Genomic DNA, 22,066 nt, shown 5'->3' with positions numbered 1-22,066 from the left:
TAACATCCACCCGCGAGCAGGAGGGCCTACTTGCCCTCTGTCCCTACTGGGGACAATGCCTGACTCGGGTGCCCTCACCACCTGGGGCTACCGGGCACGCGGCCATGTAGGGGGTCTCCCTCAGGCCACCCTGAGAGACCGGGGCAGGGAGTGCCGTTTTCCTGAGTGAGGAGAGTGACTGACTCCCCGCCCTGCCCGCCTCCCACAGGGCCAGCACTGGGCCCAGGGAGGAGAGGAGGGTCGCAGGTTCGGATCTGCTGGAGCCAAGGTGCTGCCTCCACAGAGCCAGGGGCTGCAGTGAGTGACTGAAGCCAGTGGACCGGAACACAGGTCACGCCAAACTTATTTCAGAAACTGGCAGTTTTTCATGGGAAGGTATTTTTTAAAAAGATTTTATTTATTTATCTTTAAAGGGGAAGGGAAGGAGACAGGGAGAGTAATAGCAATCTATGGTTGCCTCTCGTGAGTCCCCTGCTGGGAACTGGCCTGCAACCCAGGCATGTGCCCTGACTGGGAATCGAACCCTGATCGTCTAGTTCACAGGCCCACGCTCAATCCACTGAGCTACACCAGCCAGGGCGTGGAAGGTATTTTTTTTATTATCTTTCAGTAAATGGCAGGAGAGAGCCGCCTGCGCACCTGCTGATACACGCGTAGGCTTCTTTCTTTTACCACAGCACGATTCACATGGTGCGCAGTGCACGGCTCTCGGGTGCACGGTGGGATGAGAGTTCACACATGCATTCTGTGACCCACATTCCTATCACGAGGAGCCATCGATCCAAAAAGTCCCCGTGTCCTTCTTGGTGCCCTAATCTTGACCCTCCGGATTGACTTTTGCCAGCACGGACTCGTCCTGCTGGTCTGACCTTCAGCTGGCTAGCAGCGCACGTCGCTCGCCCCGGCCTCTTTACACCAACACGGCGTCTGTGGCTCTGACCTGCTCATTGTTCCCCTGGTGCCGCCCGACTCCCAACCCCAGAAGCCAGGACACACCCTAAGCTCTCGAGCGAGTGCCAGGGGCCCCAGGGCCAACTCGCCATGCTTCTCAAACTGTGCTCCGACAGAAAAATGGTCCCACCTGCTCCTCGGGCAAGTCCACGAGTCCCTCACTCACTGTTGGGTGGGTGTACTGTTTCCCACCCACCCTGTGTGCCCAGCAGGGCACAGTGCCAAGTGAGCTCATAACTACTCGGAAAACAAAGGACTGAATGACTTCCCAGACAAGTAGTTTTATACAATTCTTCACAATAAATTCCCCTCTGGGAGCCAAAATGCTACAGAGCTTTGTAAAGGCTCCGAGAAGGCCTGCAACCAAAAAGAATTATCGGCATTTCCAAAACTCAGCCGAGCTGAGAACGCTCTTTTTCAAAGCACAGTGTCCCCACTGCATGGAATATTGGTTAAGGACATGCTGGTCAGGCCAGCCCCCCACCGCCAGCACCACAGGCCGTGTGACAGTCCAGTAACTGGGCACAGAGCCCTAGCCTGCTGTGCAGCAGGACGAACGTTAAAATGCCACCGTGTCGCCCTGGCTGGTGTAGCTCAGTGGATCGAGCGCAGGCCTGTGAACCACACGACCACAGTTCGATTCCCAGTCAGGGCACATGCCTGGGTTGCAGGCCAGTTCCCAGCAGGGGACTCACAAGAGGCAACCATACATTGATGTTTCTCTCCTTCCCTTCCCCTCTAAAGATAAATAAAATCTTTAAAAAAAAATGCCACAGTGTGAAAGGTAAATCTCACTCCGCATTTCACAAAAGCTATATTACGTGAGTATGCCTGTTTCAGAGACAAATGGGGCGTGGAGGATCAGAACTACACAGTCCCACATTCATTTATTTATTCCGCTTTAAAAAATGTTGCATTTGTTTATTCTTAGAGAGTAAGGGAGGGAGAAATAGAGGGAGAGAAACACCAATGTGTGGTTGCCTCTCACATGTGCTCTGACTGGGGACTGAGCCAAAAACCCAGGCATGTGCCCTGACCGGGAATTGAACCTGCGACTTTCACTTTGCGGGATGACACCCACCCCACTGAGCCGCACCAGTCTGGGCCATTACACTTCAGGAAACCTGGACCTTCCACGTCAGGAACACCCCAAGCACAGGCAGAGGTTGGGCACAAAAACCTAGTAAGATGTGGTTCTTGAACTTGACTGTGTGTGGCGATCACGTGGGAAGTTCGCAGCCATGCAGCCCCCTCGGCGGACACCCACCTTGGTGATCTTGCCGCCGCTGAAGTTGGCGAAGCGCTTGAGGGAGAGGGTCAAGACATTGGAGGCCCTGTGGACAGTGAAGCGCTTGCTGGCGGGCACCTTCTTCTTGCACCTGAGAGAGGAGGGTGGGGGTGGCAGCTCATGTCCAGGGGGCTGTCCTCACACCACTGTGCGGCAACCCCAGGTCGTCATAAATGCCACCTGTGCCTCCTGCAGCCCCCGCTGCCACAGGGGACGAAGGACACCCCCAGCTGGGAGCTGAGACGCACGAGCAGGGACTTGAGGCTCACGCTGCGGACGAGAACAAGGGCGAGCGGGGCAGCGGCAGGGCAGCCGGGTGAGCAGGGCCGCCCTGCACGGGAAGCCGGCCCGGGAGATGCCGGGCGAGGGCAGGCGGAGGGACGGACAGCTCCCAGGGTGCCGGGGATGGGCGGGGGCTAGGGCAGTGTGTGTGCACCGAATGGTCAACCCAGGAGGCGGCCCTACAGAACCTATTCCTTATGGCTTTCGAATGACCTACACATAGAGCTCCCGGCAGGCCCACACCGAGGCGGCCCAACCCCCACCAGGTGGGATCAGGCTGCACCTGCTGCTGTGGGAAAGTGCTGAGGACACTCGGGAGCCAGAGGCTGCGGAACGAGGTCACCTCAGCGGTGGCCGCATGCACGCCCCTCTGCGCCCGGTGTCCTCAGCCCAGGGCCTGCTCCGTGCCTAGAACAGCCCCGGGAGCACTGGGGAAGTGTCGGCCATGGAGACCACCGCCCGCACTTCTCTGCGTCCTGGACTTTTGGATGGAAGGAGTGCAAACGGAACAGAGGAGTGGGGGCTGGGTCACCTCCGAGGGAGGTGGCCGGGAGCAGGGTCAGGTCAGGTGACTTTCTGGTTCTCTCAGGCTACCCTGGTCTTTTGGCCACGAGCGAAATGAAACTTACTTGGCACACATGTAGGCGTTCTCCCCACTCAGGACATCAGGCTTCACGAACAGCTCCAGAGCACGCACGATGTTCGCAGCTTGCTGAGGAGGGCGGAAATGAGCACCAGAACACGCAGCGGAGGCAGGCTCCCTCCAGATCGCCAGATGGGAGGCCTTTTTCAGGCCGAGGCAGCAAATCACGGCACTCGAGTAAAAACTGGCCCTCGAGCTGCCGCCTTCCGGGACTCAAACCCCTTGCCCAGGAACAGGGGAACCGGCTGTCCCCCGGGGGACAGTCCTCATTCCACCCCCATGGAAGAGGATTTGGCAGGAGGCTAGGTCTGCTCCGAGTCTCAGGCTGCCGGGAGCTCTGCCGGCTACAGGCACAGCCCGGGCCCCACCCAGCCTCAGGACACAACCACACTTCACTTTTTAAATGGGGGAGACATGCACGGAAAAAGGGCCAGAGGGAACGATGTGACAACGGCCGTTCCCACTCTGAGGCACAAGTGCTCTAAGTATCTTTGCCTCGTCTGTTTGGATCCCGTGCCCTTGCGGGGGGCTGAGGTTTGGGGTGGTCATGCCCCGCCCGGGGCCTCCTGCACACGCCACGGTGCTCCGTACCCGGATCTCCAGCGCCACGTCCAGGTAGGGGTCGTAGGTGTCCGAGACGCCCTTGCACACCGAACATGTCACTGCCGCGGAACAGAGAGGGGTGGGCGGCTGTGGCCAGCTCCGCCCGCTGACCCGAGTGTCCCTGGCTGCCGCCCAGGTGTCAGAGTCCTAGAACTGGGAGGTCCTCTCAGCAAATAGCCCCCTGAGACCCTGACACCCGGTGAGAGAGTTCACAAGCAGATGCACGTCAAACCCAGTGTGGCCCAGAGACGGGGCCCCGCCTGGGCTGCCCCGTGAAGGACAAAGGTCCCATGCCTGAGGGACTGAGGGAGTTGGGGGACAAACCATGCCACCCTCTCTCCACACACGCCTGATGCTTTGCTGAAAACTTCTCCCAGGAGTGGCGTGCCCTTCAGGCAAAGCACGGGGCCAGGACGCAGCTTGGAGGCCAGGCCCCAGGCCTGGGGGCCACCAGGGGGCTTCCCACCGGGAGAGAGCCCGCCCAGGTGCCTACTCTCAGCCCGCCCCGTCAGCCTTTCGCCTGGGAAGCCCCCACTCACCACGCGATCTCAGGTAGCCTCCGAAAATCTGATGGACTAGGGTAGTGGCCTGCGTCTGCCGGTCCAACCTGGGAAGGAGGCCTCGAGGCTTCAGGCGAAGGACAGGCCACGGCAAAGCAGGGCCAGCACCCCACCCACGCCCCTTCCATCTGGCCACCAGCTCAGCCTGGGCCTGGTGCACAGAGCCCGGAGCCCACAGAGCCCGGAGCCCGGAGTGGGCCCCCCTCCATGGCCAGGAGCCTGGCGAGCTCAAGCTGAGTCTCAGCAGGACCCCTGCAGTGCCTGGTGGTCTCCCCACAACCACCCCCTTAAGCCTTCGGGATCTCCTCCATCCCTTTGAGAAGATGACCTCACCCCCTCCCCCTGTCCACTCACTGGCATCAGACCTGAGGGTTACCTCCACCTCTTGACTGGCCACACCAGCCTCTTTTCTGGGACAAAATTCCACTTTAGTAAGACAGCAGCGGTCCCAGGTGTGGGCTCAGGGTCAGGCAAACCTGCCTTTGAATCCCCCAGCCAGCTTATGAACTACAGGACGCGGAGCACAGCCCTGGAGCACAGCCCTGGGACACCACTGATCTTTGTGTGAGGAAGCTTCTGGAAGCAGCACACCACACGGCCTCTGTTTCTGGCTTTCACTTGCAGCCCACTGAACCCACCCACCGGGTTCCTCAGAGCCACCATGACCCCCCAGGACACTGGTGCAGTCGGGTTTAGCGACTCCCCAGGGAGCTTTGCAGCAGCGCACAGTGTGGCCCACCCCCCACCGGGACAAGTGTCCCCCCCACTGGCACCTGCCCCTCTCTGCAGACCCCTCTAGGGACTCCCGAGCTGGGGCTCCTCTCCGTGTGCATGCCGTCCAGAGGGCTCTGCACACCCACGGGCACATGCACGCACCACGGCCTCTGCTCCCCGTGGAGTGCGCCGAGGGCACCTGTCCCACCCTCCCGTCCGGTGCACGTGACTCCGATGGCAGGGCCACTAGATCCAGGCCCTTTGCCGGGGAAACAACTCCAGAACACATGGGGGATGGACGGAGTCCCCACATTCTCACTTGGCAAAGCCAGGAAATGAAAAATGAATGGCCACCACCTACTATCGCCACCACTCGTCAGAAGGGACACTGAACTCCAGCAACTGGCAAGGCCAACAAGGCCACGAGCGGCCGAAGGGCGGCCCCCGTGATGCAGCCGCTGCCAGGTCGCCCGACAACGCGGGCTGGAGCAAGAGTGTAGAGAGCCACCGAGCCCCCTCTCAGGACAGCCTGGCCAGAGACGCGCCGACGCAGCATCGTCGGAGGCAGATGCCGGGGCCAGCTCCCAGCAAACAGCCTTATGATCCCACGGCAGCCGCTGTGCAGGCTCAGGGTAGGTCCAGAGAAAACTGAGCAAGGGAGGGATGGGGACTGGGGGGGGCCGGCGACCAGAGGGGGCCGGCGCGTCACAGCAAGCCCCCCCCCCCCCCCCCCCGGCCCCACGCTGCACTGAAACCCACAGAGTGCGTGGCTCTGAGACTCTGGGCACCAAGACGCAGCCGGGGAGGCGGCCTGGAGATGGTGGCTCTCGGGCAGAGGCGGGCAGGTGGGCTCCCGGGGAAACTGGGTAGCGAAGGGCAAGAAAAGTAAAGGGGAACTCGGGTCTGAAAAGCCATGAAAATACGCTGCCATCCAGCCTGCTGCCTTCACGACGGAGTGCACTTCCCCGGGCTGGCAGGAGGGGGCGCCTGGGCTAACAGCTGGGCCAGCCCCCAAATCCACCAGACAAATGAGAACAGCCTGAAAAACCAGAAGCAAACACCTCATTGGATGAAAACCCTGAAAACAAGCACAGAGCAGAAGGAGCAACACAAAACTCCAAGCGGAGGCTCGAGCATTTGGGGAGATGAAAAATGACCAAGAACAAAACATCTTAAAACTAGAAATAAAAGAAGAAAAAAGAGAAAGTTAGCCCCAATTGGTGTGGCTCAGTGGACTGAGCACCCGCCTGTGAACCAGGGGATCCTGGGTTCAATTCCCACTGAGGGCACAGGCCTGGGTTGCCGGCAGGTCCCGAGCTGGGGACTTGAGAGGCAACCACACAGTTTCTCTCCTCTCTTTCTCCTCGCCTTCCCTTCTCTAGTAATAAACAAAATCTTCTCTAAAAAAAAAGAGAGAGAAAGTTAATTGAACTCAGGAAACGTGTGGGGAAAACAGCCAGCTCAGACACGAGGGCCGAAGCACTCACTAGCTGCCCGGTGGAGAAGAGACCCGGATGACAGCTCAGGGATGGGCTGTGGGGAGGCGGCAGCGGCCAGGCCCGGGGCCGCTGCGGACGGGATGCAGGTGCGGGCAGGCAGACGGCGAGGCCTGAATGCGGTAGCGCCCGGTCAAACCACACACAGAACTGGCACACAAGAAACACCCCCAGGCTGGGCCCAGTGTGAGAGTCGCTTTCCAATCAGCGGCAATGCCAGCAGAGCAAGGTCACCTTCCCTGGTGACGGAGGACGGACCATGTAAAGTTCGCAAAGAAGCCAGGTCGGGGGCGCGTCCCACAGCCCGACGGCGTCTGCCTGGCTTACTGCTGAGCGTCTCCAGGGCCGAGCTGATGGGGGCGCAGTGGGGAGGGGCGGGCCTCAGCCGCCTGCCATAGAGCTGCCCGGTGGGGACGCTCTCCCGTCCACAGAGTCCCACTTGGCCTTCAGCAGTCACCCCCTGTCCCTGGCCAGCTGCCTGGTATCCGGGAGAAGTGGCCAGCGGCAACCGGCTCTGGCCATTTCTAGTGAAGCCACTGGACTGTGAAGAACAGAATCAGGTCCTGAAGGCCTCTGAGCCAAACATCGAATGCTAACATCACACAGCCAGGAGCTGGGACTGGCCTCGGGCTGGGGGACCAAGGCAGCCCAGCCCGGTATGGGGTGGGCTGTGGGCTGACCTGGAAGCAGAGGGAGGGCCCGATGTGGGGGGAACATGGACAAATCTTGTCTGTTTCAACAAAATAAGAAACAATGGGATCAAGAATTAGGAGTAAACAGGTCCTCCTAAATACCGAAATACACGAGCAGAGACAAATCACGCAGAGAAGGAAACACAGCCAACACGCTTCACGCAGTTATCGTAAAGCAAAACAAAACAGCCAAGCCAACACCATCAGTCACGACGACCCCCATGAAGGGGCTGAACCTGCTGATGGAAGAGGCAGGCTTCTGGACTGGCCCACAAGCCAGCCAGACTCTCCTCAGCCAGGAGCACCGCACTCCACAACGGGGCGGACAGAGGCCAAGCTCGAAGCATTGCCTGGGCCACAGGAGGGCGCCTGCGACACCAGCAGCTGCCAGTCTCCAGGAGACCTGGGGGCTGAGACTGCCTAACCGCTGCCTTCACAGGGCGGGCAGCAACTCCGGGAAGTGCGGGGGACGGGCCGAGACCAGGGGACACGCAGCAGCGGATTGGCCACCCGGGGCTCACAGACAGACGCACAGAGAACTCAGGCCCAGCCCGGGCACGCCCTGTCACAGCCTCCCAGAGAACGTGCTCCGGGAGGTCACCAGGAGGCCCCAGGAGCAGAAATACAACACTCGGCTCGCAAGTTCGAAGGGACAAAGCAGAAGGGCCTCCCACCCGCCCACTGAACCGCACACGTCAGTCTGTGCGGAGCTCACACCTGTGCCCGTCTCTTCTCTCCCTCACTGCAGACCAGTACAAGTTTCCTCATGAATGGGCCTCAGCAAGAGTCCACCCCCCTGCACAGGGCCCAGTCACGCCTGGCTCACCCGACAGGACCCCCATAGCTCCAGCAGCGCCTGCACCCTGCATGCACCATGCATGGCTCACCACATCTACCTACTGCTGGAACCACAAACCTAGACCCCTCCCCGTGCTCAGCCCAAACCCCAAACTCACCCATCCCACCCTTCTCCTCTTCCCTCCCCGATTCTCCTGCCTCCAGAGAGGCCGGCTCAGGGGCCTGGCACAGGGTCAGGGCTAGTCAGGTCCTGAGAGCTCCCAGGTGGCTCCGCCCACTGCACAGCCGGGCTGCACCCACCTGCAGAACAGGAAGTCACACCCCTACCCCACCTGCCTCTGTGGGCCTGCCGGCCCAGCCACATTCCCCGGGAGGCCTCCTGCTGCCGGAGAGCTCGGAGCCCCTGGGGTGTGGGAAGGACCCTGGGCACAGCTCCTTGGATCCCTCCACAGCACCGGGGAGCCAGAACCGCCCAGCTCAAGCCCTGCTCCCAGCCTCGGACTCCGGCACGGGCCACGGAACGGGACGCGGTTCCTGCTTGTTTGTTTTGTCTGAACCCACAGGCCCAGGCATGATACAAACGCCTTGGTGACTGACTGTTTCACAAAAGGTCCCAAAGTTGTTAATGTGTCACAAGCTTTCAAATGTGAAATTAGGAAACGTCACTGGATGGACTGATGCCTCAAAAATGACCCACTCCCTACCCACAAACATTCCCGCACGTTTTCCCACGCTCTCCCAGAGGCATCTGGCCCCTTCTGCCTGTCCTCTGCACCAGACCAACAGGGCAGTTTCAAGAAGATGGGGAACCTCCATGGTGAAGGCCCCAGATCAGCTGAAGCCACCGCCCGACTGGGGTGTGGGGACAAAGTGTGGCCACCCCGCCCTGGGCTTGGGGCAGGGGCCGGAGGCGCCTTCCCCGGGGAAAACATGCACCCTTGCTGCACTCCGGCAGGTGCAGGGACCCCAGGCAGAGGCTGAGGGCCAGCGGCGCCCTCAACGTGGATGGGTGGCGAGGGAGGCACGTACTTGGCACAGCCGCCCAGGCAGGCCCTCTGCATGGCGTCCACGGTGTACCGCAGGAACTCGTGTGCGTCCTCCTGGCTGCCGAAGCGGAAGTGCCGGGCAATTTCTGCGGAGGGAGGGGGCGGCGGTCAGACGGGAGGGGGCCTCTGCAAAGGGCTGGGGAGGGGAAGAGCTCCGAGCAATGATGGCCCCTCCCGGCTCCTGGGGCAGAGATTTCTGCAGTGACACAGAGGGCTCCGACCCTCTGCACCCAGCAGCGGGCACGGATGCCCCAGGATGCCCCGCACTGAGACTCGGAATCCACCACCCACCGGTGTTCCCAGAGCCAGCACAACACTGAGGGGTTAATGCTGCACCCCATGTGAGTCCCCAGCACCAGCCACCTCTCTGCTCTGCTGGGTGGGAGGGACGCCCGACCTGGACAGCATGGGGTCACCAGCAGGGGAGGCCTCCCACGGCCCAGCTCTCCTCCTGCTCACAGGCCCATGCAAAGCCCCCCTGCCCCCAGCCTGGCTGACCCCACTCTACAGCCGTTCCCATGGACTCTGGCCACAGCAGTCAGGAAAGCACAACCCCTAGCTGTGCACTGCCAACGGCACCCACCAGGTCACCATCCTGCGAGGCCTCCGGGCGTGTCCCCCTCCTCCACCGCCCCCTCCCCTGTCCCGCTGTGGAGCCAATGGGCAGGAGTTTGGACCCACTTACTTCTCAGGTCTCGGATGAAGGACACGGGTTTGATGGCGTTGCCGCTGTTGGCAAAGGCCTGGACAATGTGGTTCTGCATGACGCACAGCATACAGAAGCCTCCTTGGTGGCCTGAGAGAGGGACAGGTGGTGACGTGAGGGCACCCCTCCCACATGACAGAGAGAGGGAGCTGGGAGGGCTCGGGGAGCCAGAGGCCCAGGACAAGCAGACAAGCGCAGTGCAGGGTGCCCGCCAGCTAGGGATACCACCCTCCTGTCCCTACTGCCAGAGACCTCGCTATCCCGGACAGCCCTGTGGCTGTGTCCTCATGTGCATCTGGGACCTGTCCCGGAGGGCAGTGTGTCCCGCAGTGCTGAGGACACGGCTGTCTTGCACACGGCATGGCCTTTGCAGGCAGACACCACTCCTAACACCGAGTCAACACTCATGGCCGCTCTGCCTGGCGGCAGCTCCGGTTACCCGGTCCCCTAGACCCACCTCGACACCAGCGACGGAGCGGCGGCACACGTGAGCCAATCCTGTGATCCACCCACTCGGGGTCCCTGGAGGGGCCAGGCCCTCAGTAACAAAGGAGACGGTGGGTGCCAGGGGCTGGGGGGGGGGGGCAGTGAGTGTTCCTCGGGGACAACTGCACAGCAGCGTGAACATGCTGCATGCCGCGTGCACTTGGACACGGGACTCAGCGTGGGCCGTGTGTTTCCATGTCTTTAATGTAACGTGTGTGCGCTGACCGCGCCATGAAGAGCTTTACTTTCCTAACGAAACACACTAACCAGTGTCTGTACAAAAACGAAACACACTAACCAGTGTGTGTACAAAAACGAAACACACTAACCAGTGTCTGTACAAAAACGAAACACACTAACCAGTGTCTGTACGAAGTGCCCCCCAGGAAGGACGCCCACAACTGCATGCTTGGCCGCCTTCACCAGCAGGCGGGCTCCGGGCTTCCCGCTCAGAGCCCTCCCGACCCTTCCAAACACACCCTTCCGCTACATCTGCTGTGAACCAGAGCAGTGGGGGGTGGGGGAGGCGCAAGGTCAGGCAGGGCGTGCATGGCACCGAAGATAACCTGGGCCCCCAGGGCTGGACGCCGCTGTGGACGTGGCTGCCGCCTGCGCCTGTCCTTGCCGTGTGAGGTGCTGCCGCCTACAGCCTGGGAAGCGCCATTTTCAAACAGGCCGAGGAGCACTTCCAGCCAGCACTGCTCAAAACAGGGCTTCCCAAACCCCTGGTGACACACAGTCCTAGTTATGAATGTGTCAGGGTGAGGCAGGTCACGGAGGTCTCCTTCCGCCACCTGGGGTCGCCAGGGCCCCTCGGCTCCCACGCTGGCACCTCACAGACCGCTGCTTCCATGGGCTCCTGGTTTCCCCACAACGGCGCTTCTCTACAGACCCGCTGGGCAGCCCACTGTTTCTAAGGCAACGTCAGGCTGTTCCCCAAAGCACAGAGGGTCCTCAGTGGGCTCTGAGACTTCAAGCAAAACACGCAACTAAACCAGGCTCGCCGGAGGCCAAGGGCGACCTGCCTGGGCTGTGCCCGTTCAACCCAGGGGGACCCAGAAGGTCTCCCTGGTCCGTGCCCTCCAGCCCACCCCCACGCCAGGCACCACCACTGGGCGCGGCGTCCCACCAGGGTCATCGGCACCAGGGGACTGGTGAGGGCATGCATCTCTCCCAATGCTTCTTGGCCTCCAGGGGTTTCCTCTTCAGGAAGCTGCCTGTCCACGATTTTTATCTATTTTTAAATTACTCATTGTCTTCTCCTCGTCCGTTCTGTGGTTCTTCACTTATTCCTGGCACTTGTGCTTGGTTTCTGCGCCCCAGGTCTTGCCACCCACCCTGGGGCTCCCCGCTGGCCTTTTAATTTGAAGAATTCTTCACAAACACAAGTTCTCGACGACGAGCCCTGGCTGGCGTAGCTCAGTGGATTGAGCGTGGGGCTGTGAAGCAAAGGGTCGCCGGTTCGATTCCCAGTCAGGGACACATGAGAGGCAACCACACACTGGTTGCCACTCTCTCTTCCACCCTCTCTCCTTCCTTTCACCTCTCTCTAAAAACAAATACACAAAATATTTTTTTAAAAAAAGTTCTCGATGACGAGGGGGCAGTGGAGGGCACCAGCGTCTTCAGGCGTGGCCAGCGCTGAGTCCCCGCCCAGGGTCCCACGAAGTTTACCCACAGTCGTCACCTTGGATGCCAGGTTCCCGGTCCTTTGTGCGAGCGTGTGCCACGGAACGGGGACTCTATATTGTTCTTACATGTGAACCCAAGTGGGTTTTTTAAGTTCTGTTTATTTGAAATGGAGACTCACATATCGCGTACGTGAAAACTGGCAGGTCAACACCACATTTCCAAACACATGCCCCTGGGGTCTCCGTATGTTCCATGAGTTGTGTCTCTCCGTGACCCGACACAACCACGCGACCATTTCTCCACTGTCACAGGAAGACCTTGGAGTTGGGGCCCTTCTTCAGAAGTGTCGTGGTGGTCCTTGGTCCTTCACTTTTCTTTGCCATCTAGACGTGAGAGCCGGCTGCAGCCACGTTAACGACATTCGCTACATTCGGTGGGGGGAACCAAAGCCTGCACGCCCGCGAGCCCTCTGCGGCACCTGCCTCCGGGCAGGCAGGTGATCCCGGACATCTGTCGGTGAGGGTGAATTTAGGTCTCTATACTTCGTATCGTTTTTGTGGCTTCTAGAAATTGTTTTATAGCAACTTCTTCACCTGTTCTGTGCAGAGAAATCTAATTACTTTGTGTGTATCGATGTCACCGATCCCGTAGGGCGGCCCACTTTCTAACCTGTCTACAGATGCCTTCGCTTGTCTGTGCAGGAGCGTGACAAGAGCGTCACCCCTCCGGCCGGGGCCGGCCGTCTCGGAAGGAAGTGGTGACCACGGCATCCTCGGTTCACCGCTCAGGTTAAAGGGCAAGCTTCCAATACTTTTCTACTTAGATGCTGTCCTGCGGGTTTTCCTGTATCAAGAAAAACTCCCTTCTGTTGCTGCTTGGCTGGGGGTTTGGCCAAAAGTGCTTTCTGGCTTCTACTTCCAGGCGACTCCTCTATCGCTCTGTTAAGATGGTAACAGTCACTCAGACGGTGAAGTGGGCGCCCACTCACAGGAACACACTATGCACCCAGCCGGCCCTGTGCAGCCCATGTGGTTCAGGTAAGGCCAGCAGCGTTAGGAGGGGGACAGCGTGGCCCCCGTGCAGATCGGGCATGGGAAGTCCCAGGAGGCCAGGCGGCGTCCTCACGGACGCGGCACTGGAGGCAGACCCAGCAGGCGGCCCCATGCTGTGTTCTCAAGCACCATGCTGCACCCACCCCACCCCACCCCACCCACGGGTGGACCCTGGGACGCTCTGCGGTGGAGCACCCTGGCGCTCCTAAGACAAACACACTTTGCTCACGGTGCTTGAAAGGCTATTGAATTGGCTGGTGTTTTGCGCAATCTGTGCTCGTGAGTAAGAGGAGACTGTGATCCCTTCTTCTCACCTGCGCTGTTCTCAGCCTCCAGCTGAACCTCTGGAACACGCAGGGCTGCTCTTTCCCGCTCCCGGGAGAGTGTGTGAGCCACGGCAACCATCTCGTGCTTAAAAATCTCATAAACTCACCCGCAAACCATCTCAGTCTGGGTTTTCTTCATGGGGAGACTCTGAACAACCAATTTACTCTCTTTGTTGATAAAACACTGGAATAGTAGGTGTATAAAATGATGGAGACATGTACAGGGCGGAGCAGAAAGAGGTTCACAGTTGTGCACACGCCAACGGTTTTACTCTCGTACTGTCCCCTGTTGACGACTGTGCAGCTCCCCCACACACGCTGCGAACCTGCACTGCCCCCTCTGTGTGTGTGGGTGTCCTAGGAGAACCCTGCTTTCTGTCTAGGAGCAGTGTTCCGGGAAGAACACTGCCCCACCCTGAGTGGGTGGCTCATTCTCACGGCCTGCCGCAGCGGGCACACTGAAGTTCAGTTTTCAGTGGTTACCAGGCGTCCTGAACTTCACCCTGAGTTCCGTCCAGGCCGTGCGTGGCAATGCCGCCTGCGCATGGGTTTGTGTCGGCAGCCGGCTGCAGCCCCGGGGACGCAGAGCCCACCCCCGGCAGCCACTCACAGTTGCGTGCGTGCTCCCTGGAGAGCAGGTAGTTGGCCAGCGGCGGCGTGTAGGTCAAGCACTGCACGGTGGAGTTCAGGAAGCACGTGTTGCCCAGGTTGTGCAGCCCGGCACCCACACGGTAGACGCGCTCCCACTTCAGGGACAGCCGCTCCACAGGGAACAGCACTTTCTGAGGGGCGGGGACACCGTCACCACCGCTGTCACACTGGTGCTCGCTGCCTGGGAGATGGGAACAAAGTGGAGACAGCAGCAGTCTAGGTGGGGCAGACCACAGACGCACACCGCGCACGCACCCGTCTGGGCATGGCCCCCGAGGCCGACTGGTGTCCCATCTCCCGGAAGTGTGCCAAGGCCCAGCAGAAGGCTCGCCGTCCCACGGACCCTGCAGACTGCGTGGGCCTGGGATTCGGGGCCCCTCCACGGCTGAGGGGGGAGAGACTCAGGGGGCCCTATGTGGCCCGCCCGCTTCTTTCCTGTTTCCAAGCCCCCGCTGGACCTGGTTAAATACACGCGCGCCCAGGGAATCTAAGGACACGGATCCCTCTTGGACCAACCCCACATCATCACTTCCACAACTCAACCCACGGACCGCACACACTCAACCCACGGACTGCACACGGAACCCACGGTTCTCCGACCACACTCCACTCCCGCCCCTCCTGCCCGGTCAGTGTTCCATCCGCCTACTCCGTCAACACGCAGCGTGGCCCTCTCCGCCAGCAAACGACGCACCCATACCCTGTCTCCTGGCCGGTGGCTCCTCCGCACTCTTGTGGCGGCCGGCTCCCTCCGCTTTGGGGTTCAGCAACACGTATTTGCTCTTCAAGGACTCCAGCTGGTAGGAGAAGCTCTTGCTGGCCGGCTCAAACTCGATCTTCTGTAAAAGGACCTTCTTGGCCGAGGCAGCCAGGAGCCTCCCCAGCTCCCCATCGTCGGCCGAGTCCTTGCGGCCGGGTTTCAGGGCTTCCTTCAACTTATCGACGATTGGCATGGTGCGCGTCACTGCCGGGACAAGAGGGGACACAGAGCAATGAATGACCAGGCCCCAGGGACAAGGCGCTTCTCGGAAAAGCCCCACTCTGGTCTCTATGGACACCAGCCACATGCAAGCTTCCCTGGGTGGCTGCCAAGCCTAGGGCGCATGAGATGTGAGGGGCCCTCGGTGGCCACTGCAGCCCTTGGGGCTCCTCTCAAAAGGAGGGGCTGCCTCCCCCAGCGCACCAGACAGACGGGGGCCCAGAGCTCAGGTGGCCTTGGGGCACGCATCTCCCCCACAAGTGACTGTGGACTTTGTGCCAGGTGCAACTTCCTCTCCAAAGGTGCCCATGGGGTCCCAACTCAAAGCCAGGGACACCAGTTCTCATGAGACCCTAGGTCACACATCCGAATCCACGTGACAAGGAGTTAAACATGGCAGGTCAGAGGGACACGCCTGTCTGCCCAGATCCACATTCTCCGAATGGAAGGCCGCGGGCCACACAGGACCACTGAACACGTGGAAGGCGGCTGCACCAAACTGACGTGCTGCGTCCTAACGTGCACACAGGATGCGGAAGACTCGGCGTGAGAATGCCGACGCCCAGCAAGTCTCAGGTTGCTGACATGGCCCTTTACGGGTGCAGCTCCAGTGAATGAAGACAGACTGCGGGCCCACCCTGCGCCTGCAATTACACCTGGAGGTGCGCAGGGGGCGGGGCTTGTGTGGGTCACCTGCGGAGGAGGCACGGAGCCACGGAGCCGGAGCCGGGGCCCAACAGCAAACGCAAGATGCCTCGACAGAAGCAAAGTGACAGCACGGCCCCGGACTCTGGCACATGGCCGCCTGTATGCTCCGGGTACGTGCACCGTGCCCTCCACTGGTCTCTCAGTCCTTGCGGAGCAGAGACAAAAACTGTGCCCCAGGTGGGCGTGATGTCCGTGGGCACAAGCAGCCCTGGGCAAGGGTGGACACTGGGGGGGCAGCCACAGAAGTTGTAACAAACAGGAAACCCATCGCCTCTGATGGCTAAGTCATGTGGACCACCTCTCCCCCCCACCCCCGCCTCTCCCCTCACACCCCAGGGGAAGCTGGCAGCTCCCTGAATCACTGTGGGAGAAACACGCCCCTTACACCGGTCGCTCCTGTCAGAAGAACGGTGCCCCCTACAGGGCCCCAGCGGCCACAGCAGCACCAGCGAGTCGGGTGCGCCCCAAACCCCGCTCCAGGGAAGGGCCCGGCGGTTTATCGCTGTTAAGCATGATTTCATACATGGGCCAAGTCTCTGTCTAGCAACACATCTGCAGAGCACAGACTTGTAACACTTATGTCTTTAAATACTTTTTTAAACCTTTACTCGAGGACATGTTTTTTTATCGCTTTTAGAGAGAGAGGAAGGAAGGGAGAGGAGAGTGAAAGAGAAACACAGATTGGTTGCCTCCCAGATGTTCCTTGACTGGGGATCAAACCCACAACCTTCTGGTGTACAGGATGGCGCTCCAACCAACTGAGCCACCTGGCCTGGGCATAAAACTCATTTTTGAAGAAGCACCTCTTCTTTGAATTGAGGAAACAAAAGCAGGTCTCTTTGAGGGAACCGACGAAGAGTCAGCACACCGAAAAACGGAGGCTGGGTCACAGGCAGGAGCCAGAGCCCATGAGGCTCACCTGGGACGTGTGACCCTGGGCACGCCCCTGCTGCAGCATGGGGTCAGGTCCTCGGCCAGATGGGGCCGGGTACAGCTGAGCTCGCAAACACGCGTGCTCGTCTCTGGCTCGTTAAACCACGGAAGCTGCAAGCGTGCTGTCTGGGACAGGAGTCAGAACCTGTGGGATAAAGGGCACCCGTGAGGCTGGCTCTCTTCCCACTGTCTTATCAGCGCCACCCGGAGGTGCGGTGTGGAGCAGGAAGGCCAAACACCAATAGGGAACAGTCTGCCCCAGGGCTGGGGAACAGTGGCAGCGTGGACCCAGAAGAGGTGGGAGGGGAGCTGAGTAACCAGCTACAAACCAGTTATCGGCGTGATATGAAAACACGCTGCCTGCCCTACCTGTAAACTTTTGTGTTAGTGACAAGACCAGGGAAGGTGGGAACGCCCTCCCCCCAACCACGTTTTCCAGGCAGCTCCAGTCCAAACGGCACTCCAACGAGAAAGAGGCAATTGAGAATGACCTCCCGCTTTCAGATCTCATGAACCACTGGACCACCCTCCCCCCAAAAAAAACGTAATCGAAGGGAAAATGAGCATCGCCAAACTTTCTCTTTGCTCAGCATGGACTTGTCCCTTTGATCACCGCCTGCGATCACCGTGATCACAGAAAACTGAGGCGCTTTAAAACCTTTCAGTGCGAAGATGTTTGGACACTCACACGTGGAGAGATGGGCTTGGTGGATGCCTTGTCCCCTTACTTGGTGTCAACAATGACTGCTTTGCAGGGCCGTCCCAACTCCTCTCCTGTCCCCACAGGACTTCACAGCAAGTTTCAGGTACGTCCTGTGCCTCACATCCCTGAGCACAAGCTCATCACCACCAAACACAGGGAACCCCCCCCCGCCCCCCAGTGTCCCTGCTGCAGTGAGACTCGCACGGCAGTGGGGACAGGCAGTGGGGACAGGCGAGCACTTCACCCTCGACCGACGTGAAGGGCGAGTGCCTGGGAACCGAGCAGCCAGAGGACGAACAGAACTCGAACAGAAGTCGGGAGACCCAACCCAATTAACCCCGAGTAACTCAAAGAGCACCCATCCCATAGCCCACCTCTCCCAGTGGAGTCAGATTTTGGACAAACATCATTTTTCCAGTTCTGATGGAAAGCTCAACCTCCACATCATCAGCTTCCCCTGGCACAGTAAGCAATCATGTAAAAATGATTTCTGAGGTGTGGGAACACAGAAAAGGATGTCCTCCTACCGCCAGCACTTCCTCCGATGTGCAGGCTCCACAAACACGCTTCAAAACCGGGGAAGGAGGCGCTCAGGTGTCCCCCGCTCCAGTAAGGCTCCTCTCCTCCGCGTCCCTTTCCACCCCCGGAGTGCTCGGACACGGCGCCCTCGAAAAGAACGCCACTCTGTGCAAGCGCACTGGCTTTCCCACCACCGAGCCACTGCACTGAGACTCACAGGGTCAACCACGTGCAGGCGGGGAGGGGCCTCGGAGGGACCTGGCTGGGCCTCCCCGGGGCGCCGGTAGGGGGGCCTCCAGGCTCTACCGCAGAGCACCAGTGCCCGGCAAGCTGCGCGTGCCTCTCCTCCGAGGCCCGATTCTCGCATTCCTTACAGAAAGTCTCTTTCTGAGGATGCTACTCTAGCTAAGACCGTAGGGGAGACCCAACAGTACTTCATCCAAGCAACGGTACTTTAAACACCCACATGCCCCGTGACCGCAACGACGACCATGAGGAAGGTTACCTACCTTCTCCAAGGAGGAGCCTTCTCCATATCGCTTACTAAAGGTAAACAAATTCGGTCTCAGCTCTGCTGCCCAACAGAACAGAGCCCCCAATTTTGACTTAAACCATTTCAGAGCAAGGCCAGATCCTGCGTAAAGGATGCTTCTGTGCCTAACGACTGTGCCCCACAGCGACGCAGGCCACTGCCTCCTGCCCGCCTGGGCTCCTGTGGGGCAGCTCTCCCTTCCACCTCGGCTCGGGGTTCGCGGGGGGCCGCAGAGTGGACCAAGGGCCTCCCCGCGGATGGCGCAGCCCCGGGCTCTGCCCGTGGACCCGGGAGCCCTCACGGACACGCGCCTACGTTTCCCCGCGGACCCCCGAGCCTCTCGCGGACCGGGCGGCCCTAGACCCTCCCCGTGGACCCGGGAGCCCTCACGGACACGCGCCCACGTTTCCCGGGATCGTCCCCCGGGTACGCCCGCGACGGGCCGCAGTTTCCAGCGCAGCAGGCCTAGCGGGGACGCGCAGCCTTCCCTTGACTCTAGCACCACCCAAACTCGGCCCCATCCTACCGGGCCCTGGGCTAGCCCGTTGCAGCCCGCGGCGCTGGCGTCTGCTCGGCTCGGGCCCCGCACACTCACCATCCGGGCCCTTAGCGCTTCACACACGTGTCACGGCGACACTTAAAGGTACCGCAGCCCGCTGCCCGTGCTGCAGAACGCAAAAAGTTCCGGAGAGCTTTAAGAGGAGGGGCTAGTTTCAGCCCCACTCCCTGGGCCCGCCCACAGCTTTACGCACCGGAAACGTCACTTCTCCATCCTGCGGCCGCGCCATCCTACGCGATGGCGCAGGCACGCATAGCAGAAGCCCCGCCCCCGGCCGGGCTGGTTCCCGCAGAACACGCGAGACTCTCACTTCCGGGTCCGGCGCGCGCAGGGCGCGGGGGGCTTCCCCGCCTGGGGCTGTGTGCGGTTGCCCCTCAGTCTCACTGCTTTCGGGCAGTGATACGAAGGGCTGGGCCTCATCAGGGCCTTCAGTGACCGAGACAGGCCGGCGCGATGCGGACAGCCTGCCCAGGAAAGGTGGGGGTGCGAGCGAGCCCTGGGCAAACTCCCTGACCTTTCTTCCTCCAAAAGGTCATCCCGTGACGACTGCTTAAGGCGTTGGTTGAGAGAATGCAAATACGCACTGCTTTTGCAATACTGAATATTGTATAAAGATACCCGTTTTCCTTGAAGCAGCTTCATTGGCCTCGGGCAGGTGGAGAGAGCAGTTCCTAGCCTGACCTCTGGTGGTATTCTCAGAGAAGCAGAGGGTGGGAATAAACGCTTTTCCCGAAAGGCGAAACTTGTGTACACAGCCCTATGTGCTGTGTCTATCTTCAGGTCCCTCTGTGGTCCTTCAGGTGGGGAGTGGGGACGGAGGGAGGAGTGTCCTTGGAACAGCCTGCACCATGTAATCGGTGTTTTTTGGAAAAGCGAATGAGCAGAAACAAACCCTTAGGAGCCAGCCTTTCTCCCCTATCTGAGAGCCCTTGGTGTGAATCGTCCCTGCGGCGTGAGACAGCGATTCAAACAGGCAGTCTTCACTATTCCGGGCCTGATGCAATGTGTGAATGAGTGATTAAAGAGTGGGGGGCAGAGAGGAGAGGGTGCAACTGGCGGAAGTGAGTAACTCCGGTTTTATTCTAACTATGTCCTAAGTAGGATTTTTTTTGGACACTTTAACTGCGGGCCTCAGTTTCCTCCTCTGAAATAATGATAATGTTCAGCATCTCTTTAATTCTGGTAACAAAACCGACAGCATTTACTACCTTGCTGAGGAATACCCAGCTGGCCCCTTTACCCGCACAGTCAGACTTGATCCTCCTGGCAAACCTACCAAACGATATGGTTTGCATCTTACAGATGCAGAACTTGAGTGTGCAAGATCCCAACAAACAGGTGGTGGTGATCTGAGGGTTTGACGCAGGTGTCTGAAGGCTCCAAGTTCACACCGTTACCTCCGGCTCTGAGGGTTAACCTGGAAGTTCTTAGGAGATGTCAAGGAAATAGCCTGAAAGGCCTGCAAGCTGCTTGGGAACATTATTTCCTAGGCGTTGGGAGGGGCCTTTGGCAGCCACCCTCCCTCGTTCACATGGGCCCACGTGAAAGTCCTTCCTAAAGGGCTCAAGCTGAGAGGTCGCTTGAAAAATGCACGTTAAAACCACCATGAGGTCTGCTCCATTCCCTCTAGAACAGCTGAAATGAAAAGACCGGATGTTGGAGAGAACGGGGAGCTCAGAGACCCTCCGTCAGACCGCTGCGCCGGTAAGATGAAACAACCATTTGGAAGCTGACGTGCAGGTTTCTTTGAAGCAACAGCTGTACTTACCGTGAGAGCACATCCAGTGCTACTGTCACCGCCACAATGGGGGCGGGGGCTGGCACGCGCCAGACGTGCAGAGGCGGCCCTCTGGCCCTACCTGTGGAGTCAGGGCTCCGGGACGTGCCTCCTGGACAGCCCCCTGGAGGTCCCCGGAGCACCCCACACTCACCATGCCCAGAAACAGCGCCGCCCCGCCCTCCCCACACCACCGCTCCATTTCTGCCCACGCGGCTGTGGCGCTGGCGCTCAGGGCAAACGCTTTCCCTTTTCATCTCTTTCCAGGCCGCCTCGTGCGTGAACCAGTGTCCAGGCTGCCTGGCCGCTCGGGCACACTGGCCAGACTGAGGGCAGAGGAGAGCAGAAGCAGGGCCATCCCTTCCCCTCTGCTGAGAGGGGTGTTTCTGGCACCGGCCCGAGCCTCTCCCCACGGCCCCTTCCCGGCCTTCAGGGGGCATCTGCTGCCTCTGTCCCACCATCCTGGAGGTGCGAACAGCTTCCTGTGTGCCCTGGTTGGCTGGTGAGGGAGTTTCTTCTGTTAAGCAAAAACAAAACTGAACTGAACTTCCAAAGCTGAAAGTCTTGAAAAAAGTTTTATTGAGCCAAAAATGCAAGGCGAAAAGACTGGTCTTGGGGCATGGAGTGCAAACCGCCAGCTGCCCAGCCAGGTGGAAAAAACAAGCATTTTTCCTCTTGAGGCAGGGGGAGGAGGGAGGAAGATGTGAGCTGGCTGAAAGAATTTGGCGACAGGCTAACGTAGGCAAATGGGTGGGAGGGGTGAAGTGGAGCCAGCCCGGGCAGCAGAGTCTGCAGAAGGTCATCTGCTATGTGACACAGCCGGCCAGAAAGCCCCGTGTGCACAGCAAGCAGAGGGGCCTGGAGTTCAAGGGCTAAGGAAGCCCGTGGGGATGGCGCCCGGACGTTAATTTGAAGTTCCAGCAGATGGAGGAGGAGTGTGGCTGCGCCTCTGTCAGCTGGTCCCCAGCCAGGAACAGACTGACAAGTCCTCTTGGTCCCTCTCTAGCTGCTGTGGTATAGTTCAGAGTATCTCAGAATGTCCCCCCCGTGTCTCTTGCCAGGATGTGGCCACCCTCAGCCCGAACCCCGCTGTAAAGGCTGTCCAGGGTGGGTGTGGACCTGGACTGATAGGGACAGAAACCACAGCAGCTACTGCCTGCCCAGCCAGCACTTCGGGCTCCTGTCCCCTCACTGCCCATGTAGGTCATCACGGAGCACATTCTGCTCCTTCTACCTCACATGTTCCTGACACCGTTCCCTCCCTTTCATCCAGCTAGAGCTCCCTGCGTCCTCTGCTGTGTTATTAAATGGAACCACACCCCTGGATGCTGACGGGAAAGCCAAGCTCCTCTGCTTGGTCTCTAATGGCCCCGGGGGCTGGCCCCTGCCTGCCTTTCTCCCCTCATCCCCAGGCACTCCCTGCCCTGCCC

General features: G+C 59.8%; 1 protein-coding gene and 1 long non-coding RNA gene across 4 annotated transcripts in view; one reads left to right on the top strand and one right to left on the bottom strand.

Moving 5' to 3' along the window:
- USP36 (ubiquitin specific peptidase 36) overlaps positions 1-18,919 on the bottom strand; it is a 31,372-nt gene extending 12,453 nt beyond the window's left edge. The window contains exons 1-11 of one of the 2 annotated variants that reach the window (XM_037064312.1): positions 18,827-18,910; positions 18,278-18,311; positions 16,533-16,691; positions 14,627-14,890; positions 13,886-14,107; positions 9,759-9,869; positions 9,057-9,159; positions 4,307-4,374; positions 3,756-3,826; positions 3,151-3,233; positions 2,219-2,330 (exon numbers count right to left, since the gene is read on the bottom strand). In XM_037064312.1, the coding sequence (XP_036920207.1) occupies positions 2,219-2,330; positions 3,151-3,233; positions 3,756-3,826; positions 4,307-4,374; positions 9,057-9,159; positions 9,759-9,869; positions 13,886-14,107; positions 14,627-14,879 (1,023 nt within the window). In that variant the 5' untranslated portion in view covers positions 14,880-14,890; positions 16,533-16,691; positions 18,278-18,311; positions 18,827-18,910. Of the gene's footprint in view, positions 1-2,218; positions 2,331-3,150; positions 3,234-3,755; positions 3,827-4,306; positions 4,375-9,056; positions 9,160-9,758; positions 9,870-13,885; positions 14,108-14,626; positions 14,891-16,532; positions 16,692-18,277; positions 18,312-18,826 lie in introns of both variants that reach the window. The other variant, XM_037064321.1, reaches the window with a different exon arrangement.
- Positions 18,920-19,169: 250 nt separating this feature from the next.
- Positions 19,170-21,109, top strand: LOC119003251 (uncharacterized). Of its 2 annotated transcripts, none has more exons than XR_005069914.1 (3): positions 19,170-19,336; positions 20,495-20,563; positions 20,904-21,109. It is a non-coding gene; the product is annotated as an uncharacterized LOC119003251 (long non-coding RNA). The 2 variants fall into 2 exon arrangements; XR_005069913.1 differs by having other exon boundaries at positions 20,490-20,563.
- Positions 21,110-22,066: the final 957 nt, after the last annotated feature.

Source organism: Sturnira hondurensis, unplaced genomic scaffold (genome assembly GCF_014824575.4).
Source record: "Sturnira hondurensis isolate 20B ecotype Veracruz unplaced genomic scaffold, ASM1482457v3 Scaffold0001221, whole genome shotgun sequence".
Lineage (NCBI taxonomy): Eukaryota > Metazoa > Chordata > Mammalia > Chiroptera > Phyllostomidae > Sturnira > Sturnira hondurensis.
Note: the sequence above shows the minus strand (reverse complement) of the source record. Positions and strands in the feature narration are given on the sequence as shown.